Source organism: Procambarus clarkii, chromosome 38, assembly GCF_040958095.1.
Source record: "Procambarus clarkii isolate CNS0578487 chromosome 38, FALCON_Pclarkii_2.0, whole genome shotgun sequence".
NCBI classification, from domain to species: domain Eukaryota; kingdom Metazoa; phylum Arthropoda; class Malacostraca; order Decapoda; family Cambaridae; genus Procambarus; species Procambarus clarkii.
In genome coordinates, this window is record NC_091187.1 from 40571011 (window position 1) to 40588940 (window position 17930).

The 17930-nt window shown below is 41.2% G+C and overlaps 1 protein-coding gene across 2 annotated transcripts in view; it reads right to left on the bottom strand.

The window, feature by feature from the left end:
* The window catches only part of LOC138372433 (uncharacterized), a 289657-nt gene that overhangs the window by 260565 nt on the left and 11162 nt on the right, over positions 1 to 17930 (bottom strand). The window contains exon 3 of one of the 2 annotated variants that reach the window (XM_069337918.1): positions 1756 to 2457. The exons of the other annotated variant lie outside the window; for it this stretch is intronic. Within the exon in view, the coding sequence (XP_069194019.1) occupies positions 1756 to 2457 (702 nt within the window). The remainder of the gene's footprint in view (positions 1 to 1755; positions 2458 to 17930) is intronic. 2 annotated transcript variants of the gene reach the window in all.

Here is a 17930-nt window from a genome sequence, read left to right on the forward strand (position 1 = left end):
CAGCTGAAGGAACAGGCTTGAATGCCTCCATCGTCGCACAGGAAGGGGCATCCCCTGAAACTGTCAGAGTCTCAACACCAACTAAACCCTACCCCGACTCTGAAACTCTCAGATGCATCAGAGCCAGAAGCAAGGGGGAGGGGGGGAGGAACAAGACGAACAACAGCAGGGGAAGGACAAGGGGGCACTGACAAAACCAAAGTCGAAACGACTAACATCCCCAAATCTGGGTCCCTATAACCAAACATGGGGCAGTCTCAGGGCTTCTGGGTGAGCATCCAACCTAGGTCATTGCAGCAACCTAAAACGCGCATGCAATGCCGTAGCTGCCTGCACCCGTAGATCATTATCAGTGGACTGGGTGTATTGGAGTACAAACAAGGAACAAAACTCGCGGGACTCCAGGTTGAAGGTGTCACCGACCCAACAGGCAGCATGACGGAGGCACAAACAGCGAGTGTCACCCTGAGATAAGGAGACAGAGCAACCTTTAAAACTCGTACGAAGCAAGATGGGACTCGAGGGACGCCTCCATCAGACCACTGAGCCACATAGGGTTTTCCAGGGCCCTTTGTCGCGTATTCTCACCAGGGGAAGCCTAGACTAGGAACTGCTAACCAGCGCCAAAAATTACCAAAACAAACTCCAAATTGCTGAACTCACGGGACATGTACACTCACGGGTACCTAGTAGAGGACCACCAAGATATAATTGGGTGAGGACCAAAACCAAGGGGCAGACCCCCACCAGGCAGGAAAACAAAAACAATAAAAAAACAAAAAATCTCGCAGGAGCACAACGTGCCCAGGCGGAACAGAGCCGGCCACTATGAGTAGATGACAACTAGCTGCACAGTACCTTGCATCCCAACCAGTGACGAAAACTACCTCCTTCCCAGAGGCAAAGAAGGGTGCATGAAGCACCTCAGCTGACTCCAATGGAGGGTAATCACTGAGCAGCAAAAGCCCACAGCAGCGGTAGACCCCAAAGGTGATTTGTGGAAGGTAGCCCCAAGCTCCATGGGCAGTACTTACAGGCAGTACTCTAGGGCTACCTGCCTAGGGAAGGTAACCCTAGGCACAAGCAGACTGAGTACTGGTAAAAGTACTCCTGGCTCGCACACCACCACCGGACAGGACCACATCACAAGGCACAGCACTGGAAAATTCAGAGCCAGAGTCGCACAACCGTCCAGGAAGCACATCAGCCACAGAACTGGTGTGTGGATAGCCGGCACGTGGGTCTGGGGCTCCCCTACTCCCTCCCGAGGAGGGGGGGTTACTGCGCAGACGGCGGCACTGTGAAGGTTGTGACACCAGGTTCGTTTGCTCATTTTTCATTTGGGGAGTTCTGTCCAATAGTTCGGCTTCCAGTAGCAATCTTTTAACCAGAATAGAGGTTTGTTTTGGGATGCCTACTTTTCTGGGTGCATTACCCGGTTGATGGCAGATATAGAATGCTTTCAACCACACGGGGTTTCTATAGGCCATTGCTTGTCGTGCCTTTCTGAGGGGAGGCCAGGTTCTGGCTCATGGTCAGTGTTAGGCTTAGAACTCCATTCGCTTGACTGATGTCAGGGGTCTAATACACTCATATCAGCCCGGATAGCTCAGTGAAGCCGAAGGGGCTTCCCCCAGAAAGTTTCCTATATATAAAGTCAACTCTCATCTTATTGTGTCTCCATGTCAAAAGTGTTTATATAGAGGCAATACTACACTCAGTTGGGTGAGAACAATGTGACCTTCAGCAACGTACCTTCACTGAGGTGTGGACAGTCTTGACATCTGGGAAGAGTTCCTGGCACTTCTTGAGCCAATCTTCTACCTTCATGCTGCACTCATCAGCTGTGTCTATGGTTGTGTCAACCTCCTGTAGGGTGTTGACTGTGTTGAGGCTCCCCAACATGGCCTGCAGCTGAGTCTTCCCTTCCTCTCCTTGTGTTGTCATATCCACCACACTGGTATCCTCCAGTTCCAAGAGCTTCATTGTTGACTTGTTCTGCTCTACCAGAGCATAGAGTCTGTCCTGGAGCTGGAGGTGGCAAGTCTTCCAGTCCCCCAGCTGCCCCCGGTACTCCCCCAGCTGGGACAGTACCTCTTCACAGCTAGTAATGAGGCTGCTGATGATGCTCTTCTGCTCCTGCACCAGGGAACGTAACTTCTTACTGATTCCTCTCGCAGGAGTTTTAATGGGTTTTGCTGGTACTGTTACCCCTGGCACAACCTCGATACCTTTTAGTTTTCTGATAAGGGCTTCCATACCATAATTAATTGGGAACAGAGTAGCAGCAGTGGCAGCATGCTCGGCACGGCAGCTGGGGCAGTTCAGCTGACCATTCTTGATAGCATTGTCAATACACTGGGAGCAGAATGTGTGGCCGCACGGCAGTGTGCGAGGCCGTAGTTGATTGTCGTCATAATCGTTATAACACACTGAACATTCCTCTGGCTTGTTATCCTGTGGAAAAGAATATTTGGTTAAGCTAGATGTATTTGCAACAAAAAGTAATATTACAGTACTGTACTGTATTTATCAATACAAATTATATAATATTTACATAATTTCCTTGTACAGAGGAACCTCAATATTTGCACTGCTTCCAATTCACACGTTACAGTATTCAGACACTGTGTTCATGTTCGGTATTCATCCGTTTGCACAGCATTCAGAAGTAAACATGCGTCCCTGATGCTTCAGTTTCACCATAGCTGTTGTTCACTACACAACCCACTACACTTTTCTCTGGGATATTTTGGATATGTTTGATATTCTTAGTGTAAATAAGTCGCCATGTCACCTATGAGGGTTAGTGATAAGGGCCAAGCAAAAAAAAAAAATAAGTTATATTCTTCATCATGATACAGATGAAGAAAGTGTCGGAAAATCCGACACCATTTAATAATATCATACAGACAGATAATATTGCTGTGTTGTATACACAAGTTACCCATAGAAAATGTAAATTGTAGTGGAATTTCCGTTTATAGAAAATGGGATATCATTACCACATACTATTATAAATTCACCACCTATTATGGTGGGAATTATTCTTAAATACATTAGTCTTTGGACTTTACCATCATAAAAACATCTCATATAAATTAACTTAATTATCAGAATTAAAATAGAGTAAATGTGACCCTTCTATCACTTACTGTCATCTGGACAATGTAAGCCAGGCGTCAGGGAGGAGGGAGTGGCCAGCCATTGTTATTGTAATTAGACCAGAGTCGTGGAGCAAATTCGGCTCCTATAAATTCTCTTGGACGAAGTGTTATGGAAGATCAGAGTAGTGATCTGCCATTATCAACACGCTGTCATCAATCTCAAGGGAAGTGTCTTTCCGAAACCCGTTTATCTTTCATTTATGGCCATTAATGTCAATAGATATAGGGTGTGCCGGTTAGATCACGAGATCGCCTCATACTAAAGGTAATTAAGCCAGGTCTTTATGGTTCCTTGTACAGTGTTTTCTCTGATATAGCTGTCATATATTAGGATTCTGGCTTTACAGCTAGCGCCCTTTTGACAGGTCAAGATGAGGAAGCTTGCTTTGTGTACCAGTTACTGGGTGATGGAAGCTACCTCAAAGAGGATAATTTGGTGTCTAAATCCTGGTTATACCTGGTGGACTAAGGCCTGCTGTACAATAAGATAAGGAACCTCTTCAATGTGTAGTTAATACTGTAGTTTGATTGGCTGCATATATATAAATTTAATATAAACCCCCCTAATGTGTAGAGGAGCGATTTGTGAGATTATGAGATTATTGCAGAAATACAGTCCACTTATCATTATACAAATTGCTATCGAAGTATACAAATTAACGTAAATATAAATTCTATATAAATTCATATAAATTAAATAAATATAAATCTCACAGGTCGGTTCCCACAGAAAGAACTCGTAGCTGAATATGAAAGTGGTGCCCGTGTGTCTGCTCTTGACACAGAGTTTGGTATTCCTAAATCTAGTTCTCTAATAAAAGGAATGTGTGCAAAATGGCAAACATTTTCATGAAAATTATCATTCCTGACAAACCGTGTTATAAACCTGTTGAATGGCAATGCCATGTCTCACTTTAGAAACATCTTAACCACTGGGCTGCTCGGCTTCCGAATACGGCACCCCACCCAACCCCCGTGCATAGGAAATAAATTCTCTGGATTTTTTTTTTTTTTTTTAAGTGTCAAAAACCTTTCCCTGAGTATGGATATGTTAACAAAAAGTCGAAATTGTACAGGGGTACCTCGGTTTAAGAGTTTAATCCGTTCCTGGAGACAGCTCGTAATCTGAAAACTCGTAAACCGAAGCTAATTTCCTCATAAGAAATAATGGGAAATGAATTAATCTGTTCCTGACTACCCAAAAACCTCACTTCAAACTAAATTTTATACCTAATTCATATAAATCTTTACTACAAAAGTATGTTCAAGTTATTACTTATCCTTGCTGAAGACTACTGTTGGTGTATGGAAGATGGTGAGGAGGGGGGAGGAGGAGAGGTGTTACTGTTTGGAAGGGGAGTCCCCTTCCATTATAACATTCGGCAGTGAGGACTTCTCTGGTGTAATTACAGGATGAGAGCTACGCTCGTGGTGTCCCGTCTTCCCAGCACTCTTTGTCATATAACGCTTTGAAACTACTGACGGTCTTGGCCTCCACCACCTTCTCACCTAACTTGTTCCAACCGTCTACCACTCTGTTTGCGAAAGTGAATTTTCTAATATTTCTTCGGCATCTGTGTTTAGCTAGTTTATATCTATGACCTCTTGTTCTTAAAGTACCAGGTCTCAGGAAATCTTCCCTATCAATTTTATCAATTCCTGTTACTATTTTGTATGTAGTGATCATATCACCTCTTTTTCTTCTGTCTTCCAGTTTTGACATATTTAATGACTCTAACCTCTCCTTGTAGCTCTTGCCCTTCAGTTCTGGGAGCCACTTAGTAGCATGTCTTTGCACCTTTTCCAGTTTGTTGATGTGCTTCTTAAGATATGGGCACCACACAACCGCTGTATATTCTAGCTTTAGCCTAACAAAAGTCGAGAACAATTTCTTTAGTATATCACCATCCATGTATTTAAAAGCAATTCTGAAGTTAGAAAGCGTGGCATAGGCTCCTCGCACAATATTCTTTATGTGGTCCTCGGGTGATAGTTTTCTATCTAGAACCACCCCTAGATCTCTTTCTTTATCAGAATTCTTTAAAGATGTCTCACATAATATATAGGTTGTGTGGGGTCTATGTTCTCCTATTCCACATTCCATAACATGGCATTTATTAACATTAAATTCCATTTGCCAAGTAGTGCTCCATAAACTTATTTTGTCCAGGTCTTCTTGAAGGGCATGACAATCATCTAAGTTTCTTATCCTTCCTATTATCTTAGCATCATCAGCAAACATGTTCATATAATTCTGTATACCAACTGGTAGATCATTTATGTAGACAATAAACATCACTGGTGTTTATTTCTCCAGTCCGATACATTGCCTCTGATCACTGCCCTCATTTTTCTATCAGTCAGAAAATTTTTCATCCATGTTAGAAGCTTACCTGTCACCCCTCCAATGTTTTCCAGTTTCCAGAACAACCTCTTATGTGGAACTCTGTCGAAAGCCTTTTTTAGGTCTAAATAGATGCAGTCAACCCAACCATCTCTTTCCTGTAATATCTCTGTTGCTCGATCATAGAAACGAGTAAATTTGATACACAGGATCTTCCAGATCGAAAACCATACTGTCTGTCTGATATTACATCATTTCTCTCCAGGTGTTCTACCCATTTAGTTTTAATTATTTTTTCCAATATTTTGACTATAACACTTGTCAATGATACCGGTCTATAATTAAGGGGGTCTTCCCTGCTTCCACTTTTGTAGATTGGAACCATGTTAGCCTTTTTCCACACATCAGCTACAACTCCTGTAAACAGGGATGCCTGAAAAATCAGTTGAAGAGGAATGCTGAGCTCAGGTGCACATTCTCTCAGAACCCATGGTGAAACTCCATCTGGACCAACTGCTTTGTTCTTATTTAGCTCCTTAAGCATTTTTTCCACTTCGTCTCTAGACACCTCTATGTGCTCTATGTTGTTCTCTGGAATTCTTATTGTATCAGGTTCCCTGAAGATTTCATTTTGTACAAACACACTTTGGAACTTTTCGTTTAATGTTTCACACATTTCCTTTTCATTTTCTGTGAATCTATTTCCCATTTTCAACCTCTGTATATCATCCTTTACCTGCAATTTGTTGTTTATGAATTTATAGAATAGACCTGGTTCTGTTTTACATTTGTCTGCAATCCCTTTTTCAAAATTTCTTTCTACCTCTCTCCTCACTGCCGTGTAGTTGTTCCTCGCATCTTTGTATCGCTGGTATGTTAAGGGGTTTGGCCTCTTCCTGTATTGATTCCATTTTTGTGTCTTTTGGTCTCTGGCCCTCTCGCACTTACTGTTGAACCAATCCTGTTTCCTAGTTCTGCTTCTATGTTTTGGTATAATTTTTTTTTGTGCCTTTATCATATATTTCACAAAACTTGACATACATCTCATTCACTTCCTTGCCTAGCAACAAGTCTGTCCAATTATACCCACTGAAAATTTTTTTAAGGTTGCCATAATGTCCTCTACTAAAGTCAGGTTTTTCAATTGCATCAACCTTCATATTTTCTTCCAGATTATAACACATTGCATACTTTATTCCCAAAAAGACATGGTCACTTTTACCCAAGAGAGGAAGGTACTGAATGTCAAATATTTCTTCCTCCTTCCTGGTAAATATCAAATCTAGCATGGAGGGAACGTCCCCTTCCCTCATCCTCGTAGCTTGTTTAACATGTTGATACAAAAATGTTTCCAGGATGAGGTCTACAAATCTACAGGTCCAAAAATCTTCTGTTTTAGCTTCATATGCTTCCTAGTCTATGGATTTCAAGTTGATGTCGGTGACTATCAACAGTTGTGATCTATCGTTATCCGCTCTCGCTATAATCTCTCTCATTATTGTTATAAAACCTTCTCGTTTACTATCTAGCTCCTCCTTTGACCATGTGCTGCTTAGCGGTGGACTGTATGCATTTATGATCATTAGTTTATCATCCTCATGGCAGATCTCTAGTGCTATTATATCAACTTCTTGTGGATTGTCAGTCATTATTTCGTTCACCTTTTGGTGTTCTTTCACCAGCACAGCAACGCCACCGCCTTTCCTAATTTTTCTGTCCCGTCTCCAAATTGAGTAACCCCTTGGGAATATGACCTCATTTAAAATAACATCTTCAAGTTCTGTTTCCGTGAGTGCAACAATGTCTGGTGTCTGCAGCTGTATTACATCACTTAACTCCAGTATCTTCAATCTCACTCCATCTATGTTGGTGTATGCAATCTTCAGGAACTTGTTTCCCCTCTCCTTATTTTTCACTCCCCCTCTCTTTAATGCTTTTGTTGGTTTGCCTTTATGTACCACTTTACTGGTCTGCCTACCCCTATCACTTTGTAGAAAAAAGAATTGATTTCTTCTTCATTCCTGCTCTCATTTAAACGTTTTGCCTCGGCGAGGTTCAGTTTCAGCTTCTGGTGGTGTGTGCACACTCTGGCACGCTTTGCCTGCATACCACTAGGACCTGCTTGTGGCTCACTGCTTGCTTGTCTTACTAAGAATCTGTTTCTTTTTCCCTACATTTTAACACTTGACCGTAGTAAGACCTCACATTGTTATTTAAAAGGTCAATGCAACGGCCTGCTACAGCTTTTCTGGTTGAGTTTTTTCAACAAAACTTAGCAGTTCTTTCCATACTTCACACATTTTCTTAATGAGGAAGGCCTCTACTGCCTCTACTCACAACTATTTTCTTAGGTTGAACCTTACCACTGGCTTTCTTGGGACCCATTGCGAGATATATAATAACTTTTATGCTCAAATGGCCAAATATTCGACAAAACACCGTGAAGAATCCTTGTGAAGAATTGAGGCGGGATAGTCACTGGGCACAAGGCACTGGTAAACTGAGCGGCGATCGCCGCGCCACCATGCACTAGGTTGGCCTTTACGAGTATCAACACCCTCGTATTCCGATGTAAATTTTCCGAGCAAATCCTGCTCGTAATCTGAAAAATGCGTAAACAGGGACGCTCGTACTCCGAAGTACCACTACTTACTTTGGCTACTATGGGGTCCGTCAGTTCGCGCGTGATGTCATCAATCCCCGGTCGCCTGTGGCATATGCTCCCAGGGCCAGTAGGGTGCCCGGCTCAAGATGCGCGAGTTGCCACGAATATATTTTTATTCACTTTTTGCGTTCAGCTCCCAGTCTCCGTGGTGTGTGATAAGACACTCGCCTGGTGTTCCGCGAGCGCTTTGTCATGGGTTCGTATCCTGGCCAGGGAGGATTTACTGGGCGCAAATCCTTAACTGTAGCCTCTCTTTAACTCAACAGTAAAATGGGTACTTGGTTGTAAAAACAATTCTTCGAGGCGGGGATCATATTCCAGGGACCTGCCAGAAACGCTGTGCGTACTAGTGGCTGTACAAGAATGTAACAACTCCTGTATATATCTCAAAAAAAAAAAAAAAGTTACAAATACATTTCATTTGTTTTTTTTGTGCCAATCCTATGTATAAAGAACACGTACACTATTTTATGGCAGTAGAACATCCGTACTGTCCGAAGACACTGTGTTACGTGCATGACACACGTGTACACATATCTTGCACATACTTCTAATGTATCATGCTAATTTATGTATATATACAATCTATTTACACACTATACACTATCACACACTATATACACACACACCATAAACACACTCAGAACTCAGCGAGTGTCAGCTGCCACATCCAGCCAGTCCTCCCTCACTCCTCCAACATCGTACTCACCATCACTCCTCCTCCCACCATACTGTTACTCACAACAATGTTTCATGTTCATTTATGTATATTTACAACATATTTACACACTATACACTATTACACACTATATACATTCACCATAAACACACTCAGAACTCCTCAAGTGTGAGTTGCCACTCCCAGCCAGCCCTCCCTCACTCCTCCAACATCGTACTCATCATCACTCCTCCTCCCACCATACTGTTATTGTTTTTATTACACTATTTACACATGTTATGTATATGTATCTACATGTTTTATTCACCAGAACTATGCAAGTAAGCTGGAATTGTGTCCAAACAGCACAGTGGCCGCCATACACTGCATGAGAAATCACACAGCAGCCAGCAGACGATGCTACTATTATGACGTCACCTCCCTCACCAAAATAGCTCCTCCCAACTTACTCCTGTTGCTGTTATTACACTACATATACACATTCTATATATCCATGTACATATGTGTTCACCATAGCGAACCACTAAGCTAGTATAGTGAGCAAAACAAGAGTGACTGCCCCACACAGTGACGCTATATGGATTCTCTCCCTCCCTCACCAAACTTCATCCTTTCACAATACTATGCACAGCGCTAATTATCACCAAAATCCAGCTATTATCACAATCCTGGCCCACTAAATCCTGTAAATGAATAACTGACTACAGCTTTATTTTGTAAAGTAACATAAGAAATCGTTTGAAGGTGTCTAGATGGATGAAATAATGCTGTGGTGCTGTGGCTAGCGCTGTGAACATTGTGAACAGCATTGAATCACTGATATTTGAACATTGTACCCAGTCATTATCACACTCAGGCTCCTCTATAATACTATCATGGCTAAATAATACAAGTTATATATATATTTTGACATTATTTGGTGATGCTGTGGTCACAAGCTGAACAGCAGTGCTGTGAGCTCATGATGCGTGTGCCAGCCTTGGTTGCTCACTCACTACTGAGGCTCTCACACCCGGGAATGTTGCCCACGATTTTTTTTAAAGATGCCATCTGTTTATAAGAGCCCTGAGGAAGCTGATGTGAACCCCATGTAGCCGCGGGAGTTTTGAATTATACGCTAAAAATATAAAATTCCTGGAGGCGCGTTGCACACCCCCCGTCGAGGGCCTGCAGGCGTGTTGCGCAGTTGAGGGGTTAACCCTTGTATGGCGCCTGGCTATTTAGCACGTGTCACTCACAGGCGCATACCAAAAAAAAAAAAAAATTTTATTTTCTTCTAAACCTGTTAATTTGTGTTCACTGATCATGGGAAAAATAATAAAAAAATCGTAAGTGGCATATATTGCCCGCTATAGGGAGGGAAAGTCTGGCAAAAAACAGGCGCTGACTCAGCGTGCGTCCCAGACGTTTTGTTGCTTGCCAGCTGTCAGGCCGGAGTTGCCACAAAGAGATAATTACCTAATTATTTCAATGTCTCTGATTGATTTTTCGTAGTTTTTTTGCTGTAATATTATTCAATAGTGTGTAGTGTGATATATTTATATAATAAAATAAGTGAATCATCACTGTACTCAAAAATATGGTGTGCATATTGTTGATTCAATTATGTTCATCAAACAGTGAACAAATACTTTGTCGGTTATTACACTATATACACAGGTTATATATAAGTATCTGCATGTTTTGTTCACCATAACGAACCACTAAGCTGCTATTATAAGTCAAAAAGTATCGAGAAGTGACTGCCACACACCAGCCAGCCACTCACTCCCTCAACACCTCACTTGCCCACATTCTCCTCCCACCATACTGTTTTTGCTTTTATTTACTATATACAGACGTTATATATAAGTACTGTATTTACATTCGTGTTCACCATAACGAACCACTAAGTTGGCATGCTGAGTGGTAGTGCCAGTGGCAGCCCGCCACTGGCTGCTACTTGCTCCCTCCCTCAAGTCACCTGACTCACCCACATTCTCCTCCCACAATACTGTTTTTGCTTTTATTCACTATAGACAGACGCTATATAAAAGTATCTACATTCATGTTCACCATAACGAACCACTAAGTTGGTATGCTGAGTGGCAGTGGCAATGGCAGCCAGTGGCAGCCCGCCACTGGCTGCCTCTCCCTCCCTCCCTCACTTTACCTGACTTGCCACCATTCTCCTCCCACCATTCTGTTTTTGCTTTTATATACAGACGTTATATATAAGTATTTACATGTTTTGTTCACCATAACTGTACATCTAAGCTTGTATGGTGAGTAAAGGCACCAAGAAGTAGCTACTCACACAGTCAACTGGTGGCGGCCGCCCTCAAGGCCAGACGCACTAATATTTCTCCTCCAACACTACTGTTTGTGGTGTTATTACGCTATATACACACATTATATATAAGTATCTACCTGTTTTATTCACCATACTTGTACAAGTAAACTGGTATGGTGTCCAAAGACCATAGTGGTCACCAGTAAACAACATAAGTCGTGCAGACGATGCCACCTTCCTCACCAAAATGGCGGCTCCCAACCTTCTCCTATTGCTGTTTATACCCTCTATACACACATTATATAGAAGTATCTACATTTTTGTTCACCATAGCGAACCACTAAGCTGCTATGTTGAGTGCAGTCAATAAAAGGTGGCCACACACAGTCAGAAGACAACGCCACCACCCTCCCTCCCACAGCATTACTCCTCCCTCCATGGAGGACAGCGCTAAATATCACCACAATCCAGCTATTATCAGAACCCTGGTCAGTTTTATCACAGTCAGGGGTCTTCTGTAATAATATCATCACTACATAATAGCATGAACAAGTATATTATGGCATCTTTAGGCAATGTTGTGGTCACAAGCTGAACAGCAGTGCTGTGAGCTCATGCTGCGTGCGTCAGGCTTGGTAGCTCACTCAATACTGAGGCCCTTAACACCCGGGAATTTAGCCCACAAATTTTTTTTATGGCATCTGTTTACAAGAGCCCTGATGAAGGTGTGGTGAACCCCGTGTACCCGTGGGCCGTTTAAATCTTGCATAGTACTCCACAGCATCATACGATGCGATGCGCAATTTACTGCAAGTCGGTCAAAGCATCATATGATGCAATGCGCAATTTAAGGGTTAAAGTGCCGACAAAATTAATTATCCTTGGACAAGTTTCTTGTAAGAAAAGCATCCAGTGAGTGTAATGAGGGAAACAGAAAAAGACAGAAAAGAGAAAGAATCCCAGAAGCACAACTACCAGAAGTTATAATGGTATGGAACTCCCCTGCCAAGAACATCTCTCTTCCTCTGCCTCACCACCTTCCACATATGCCATCAACATATGTCTAAGTGTTGGTAAAGTGTGTTAGCATTTATTTCATTTAATTATTGTATAACTATATTTATTTTTGTGGTCTGAAACTGATTAATCCAATTTACATTATTTCATATGAGAACAAATTATTCGGCATTCGCACTTTTTGGCATTCGTCTCCCCTTCAGGAACCAATTAAATCCGAATACTGAGGTTCCACTGTATTAGCTATTCTAAAACAGTGATTCAGTGAAGTTACAGTGAAGTGTAACACGACACATAAAAGTTGAAATGTAGGAATATTGCCATGTGAAAAAGTGGAGATGTATAAGAGTGCCAAAATAAGGCAACACCCTTGAATGTGTATACACTAGCCACGAGGTGACCAGGGCTAGAGCCGTCCTCAGTGAGAATATACTGTATACACTAGCCACGAGGTGACCAGGGCTAGAGCCGTCCTCAGTGAGAATATACTGTATACACTAGCCACGAGGTGACCAGGGCTAGAGCCGTCCTCAGTGAGAATATACTGTGAATTTATATTGAAATATGGGAATGGGAATCTAGAAATAAATAATAGAGTAAGTCAACAGAGGAAGCCAGAAAGTAAGCATAAAATTCCTTATGATAATGGATACAGCCAACCAGTCATTAATGGTTTAAGAACAAAGAAGTGGCAACAGGACACATCAACCCAGAGACCTGAGGGGAAGGTTACGGTCAACAACAGTGACTTGTACTCCTCTACATACAATAAGTACCTGTACATAAGGGTTAAGCATATAAATTTAAATATACATATACTGTAATATTAGAAATAGTAAAATACTGAGGACAGTTTACTAAATACTGAAATACTAAGGACACCAAATAGAAAACTGGCACCTCCACACTGGTGGTGATGGTGACCCAGGATGTTGGAGGAGTGAGGGAGGACTGGCTGGATGTGGCAGCGGTGGTTTTTCGCGTGTTTTGACATCCAGCCTCAGAACTGATGGGTGGATAGCCGGCGTGGGAGGTCTGGGGCTCTCCCTTCCCCCTCCCGGGGAGGGGGGAGCTGCGCAGACAGCGGCGGGGTGACGTATGATGTTATACTAGTTTGCTTGATTTCTGTTGAGGAGTTCTATCCACTAGTTCGGCTTTAGGTAGCAATTTTCACCAGAATAGGGGTTTGTTTTGGAATGCTTACCTTTCTGGATGCTTGACCCGGTCGATGGCAGACATAGAATGCTTCCAACGACACGGGGGTTTCTATAGGCCATTGCTCCCCTTGCCTCTCTGAGGGGGCCAGGTTCTGGCCGTGGTCCCCGGTAGGCCCTAGATTTCCATACACATGACTGATGCCAAAGTCTGACATTAGCATATCAGCCTGGTAAAGTTCCGGGGAGCCGACGGGGCTCCCCGCCAGAAAATGGCAGTTAACAAATTAATTTGCTGCCACTAATAAAACCTTAAAAGTCGAAAGCAACAGGAATTGAATGTTATATATGTAAGAATAGATTTCATTCAGCTTGTATAGGAGTAACACCATGGGACTGAGAGCTGGCCATTTGCTCTGGGTGTATAAAAATGACCTGCCATCTTGGAATATCCTAAAAAACCTTCTAGATAACATGACGCATAATCCCGGAAAACATAATTCATTGAAAGCGTACCAGCCATCCAGAGAGAGTTTGAAATGAACAACAATAATTCTAATAGACCAGAGGCAGAATCTATAGTCAGGGAGGAAACTGAAGCAGAAACTCTGGAAGTTCTAAACTCTGATTCAGTATGCCCGGATGCTGACGACCATAGACTAGAAAGTGTAATAGACAGCACGATAGGTACAAACACTACAACAGTCCCAGATAGAACGAGTCAGACCAGAAGGACAGATATATAAATTTTATGTAAAGGGCATATGCAGACATAGATATGCTGGTAATAAGAAAGGATTAGAATGCAGTTACCACCATCCCAAAAAATGTTTAAATGTACTTAGGAAAGGACAGTGTCAATTTGGATCAACATGTAGGTTTTTCTATCCTGACATGTGCCAAACCTCACTCGAGGACAGAAAATGCTATGACCTCAGCTGCCAATACTTTCATGTGAAAGGCACGAAACGTTGCATAAAGAGTGTCAAACAAGATAATGAATTTTGAGGAAACTCAATTAATTTTTTATACCAAGCCAAAAGAGATTTCAAAAGGGGGGACATAGAGAATGTATGGAACTGGATGCCAGACCCACTTGCATACCAGAATCACAGATACAATTACACACCCGATACATATACAGATACATTACAGACACAAATTACAATTTGACAGGGAAGACAAGGATGGATTATTTAACACAGGTGGTACACGCACAAAGGGACACAGGTGGAAGCTGAGTACCTAAATGAGCCATAAGACATTAGAAAGAACTTTTTCAGTGTCAGAGTAGTTAGTAAATGGAATGCACTATAGAAAGTGATGTGGTGGAGGATGACTCCATACACAGTATCAAATGTAGATATGCTAGAGCCCAGTAGGCTCAGGAATCTGTACATCAGTTGATTGACGGTTGAGGGGCGGGACCAAAGAGCCAAAGCTCAACCCCTGCAAGCACAACTAGGTGAGTACACCAAAAAGGAACTACAACTATGACAGGCAACTGCCCTACAACAATCAGCACTGGGCCAAACAAACTAAACATGTCCTCACATAATGTACCTGCCAAAAAAGTCTCCCAGTCAAACTATCCCAAATTGAGTAAACTCATTCATCTTTGCCAACATGCAAGGACTAAAAACAAGAAAAAACAAAAACAAAGTACAATTCATAAATGGCTTCCTCACTGAATCAAATGCAGTATTTGAAGCTTTCACAGAAACCCATGCAAGGGAATTCTTCGACAGTGAGATCTGGATTCCAGGATATAATCTATAAAGGTGTGATAGGGTAATTTAGGTCACATGAAGGAGTGGGTCTGTATATTAGGGAAGACCTTGTATGCTTGGAACTCCTTGACTTTACAAATGAGGTGGTAGAGGTATTGGGAGTAAAAATAGAGAAAATAAACTTAGTTTTTATTCTAATATACAAACTGCGAGATACAACGGCTGAGGAATTCGCAGAACAGATTAACAAAATAGAGAATAGCCTTGATAATTTGGTGAACCCGATACCTGATATTATCTTCTTAGGTGACTTCAACTTGCCAAATCTAAGATAGAGAATAGCAAACAATAATATTATACAAGGAAATCTATCAGGACATAACCAACCACAGATTAGAGAGCTGCTTAGATTCTGTGATAAATTTTCACTCAACCAGCAGATATCAGAACCAACGAGAAATGAAAATATTCTAGATCGGGTCTTTACAAACAATGAAGGCATAATCAGGGACATTACGATATCAGATACCACATACTCAGATCACAAGCTCATTGAAGTGTAAACTACCATCAATACCCAGAATAGACCTAAACAATGATCAAGCGAGAGATGGGTTATTCAGTAAATTAAATTATAATAATAAAATGGTAGACTGGGAGACAATAAACAGGGAACTTAGGAATAATATTACTGCAAAATAACTATAAGAAAAAATCAATCAGAGACATTGAAATAATTAGGTAATAATATATTTGTGGCAACTGCCGTCTGACAGCTCAGGCGGAGTAGACCTCGTCTGGCGAAGGCTCTGCCAACGCCCCTTTTTTGCCACACTTCCCTACCCTATTGCGGCTAAAATATGCCACCTACGATATTTTTGTTATTTTTTCCGTGATCAGGGAACAAAAATGAACACTTCTATAAGACGAAAGAATTTTTTGGAATTTTTTTTTTTGTTGCGCCTGTGGGTGTGAATTCCATTTGGGCCCCTAGCGGTTTGAGGGTTAAACAAAGAAAAATAATTTATTTGCATCATCGGAGGCGTCCGAGAATCTGCGAGAAGCAGCGCGACCCCACCATGTGGTGTTCACATTATTCAAACGAGCGCTCGCCTAACAAGACGAATTGTCGGCAATCAGGGTGTTCGTTAACCAAATTGCACGCCATTTGAAGCGGTCGTCACTCGAGGTTCTATTGTAATGGATTTATAAGTGTTTCAGGTTCTCCAAACAAGAGGGATCAACAAAAACTCCATGATTTGCTCACCATCAGCTCTACTAAACTGCCTGAAGAACAAGAATGTGAGAACTATTCAGGTGTAGCTCATCAACTGATTAGATCAGAGATAAACTTTAATGATACTATTAAATCTATCAGAATAGATAAAAACAATCACTAAAGCACCAGACAGATAAGCTCACTAAACTAGCTTATCCCAATGATAAGTAAGATCTCATTCAATCAGCTATAAATATAAAACTAACCTTTATATTAATGAGTGCCTTACCAAGCAGCGTTGATCCTCCTCTACAGACTGCATCATGTTCACAAACAAAACCTAAATCTTATCAAGCAGTGCTACACCAGGAATGGAACAATCATTGCTAAGAAAGAACAGGCAAAAGACGTGAAATAAAAAATGTCCAACAATTATAGGCTTTCTTTGTTGATTGTAACATAACTGGAAACCAGCAAACTTCCAATGTCATTGCTGAAACTAACACACGAGTGACCAAGCCTTTCCTAGGCTAACCTTATTTAAATTTAGTTTTTTTATATTTTTATATAAATTAATATATGCTTCTTTTTTATATAATTGGTTTTAAATACATATAATTTACCCTCTTATAACTATTACTACAATGACTTCAATTTTATATAATGTAATAATTTTTTGAATGCTTAATTTGTCTAGTTATCATATTCTTAGCTTATAATATTTGCAACTTACCCATTTATCTGTTGATACTAACACTTCAATTTCCCAAAATGTTATAAACCTTGAACTCTTAATCTGTCAAATTATCTGAATCTTTAATTCATTACTTTGTGAATTAAAAATTAATAATTTAATTTCTCACTTATATATCTGCCCATTAATATTAGCTACTAGTCTTGTTTGTTGTCTAATATTCCAGTATTGTTAATGGATTCTTAAGCTTTAAGTGCATCAGTGTTTCCAGCCCATATGTGTTTGTTTCTATTGCATACCCTTATCCAACTTGTCTTATTACCATATAATATTACTGTATTACAATCTTAAGAGATTACTGAATTTTTAATTTGATTAATTATGTTTCCTTTTTTATTAATTATTTTGAATCTGAATCCATTTGTTTATTCATAATCTTAATCTAATTGTCTAATTCTCACTTTCTCTTTTTTTTTTTTTGCCTGTTTATATTGCATATCCTTGCCCATCTTGTATTATTACCATATAATATTCATGTACAGTGGTACCTCGGCTTACGAGCGTCCCTGGTTACGAGTTTTTCGGGTTACGAGCAGGATTTGCTCGGAAAATTTGCATCGGGTTACGAGGGTTGCCTCAGGATACGAGTTTGTTGATACGTGTACGGGCCGACCTAGCGCGTGGTGGCTCAGCGATTGCCGCTCAGTTTGCCAGTGCCTCGCGCCCAGTGACTATCCCACCTGAATTCTTCACAAGGATTTATCGTTTATTTTCGAAGGTTTGCTATTTGAGCATAAAATTTGTTATAATATACATCGCAATGGGTCCCAAGAAAGGCAGTGGCAAGGTTCAAGGCAAGAAATCGCATGTGAGGATGACAATAGAGGAAAAGCAAGAGATCATTCGGAAGCATGAAAATGGTGCACGTGTTGTTGAACTTTGTAGGCAGTACAACAAATCCACGTCAACGATATGCACTACACTTTCCG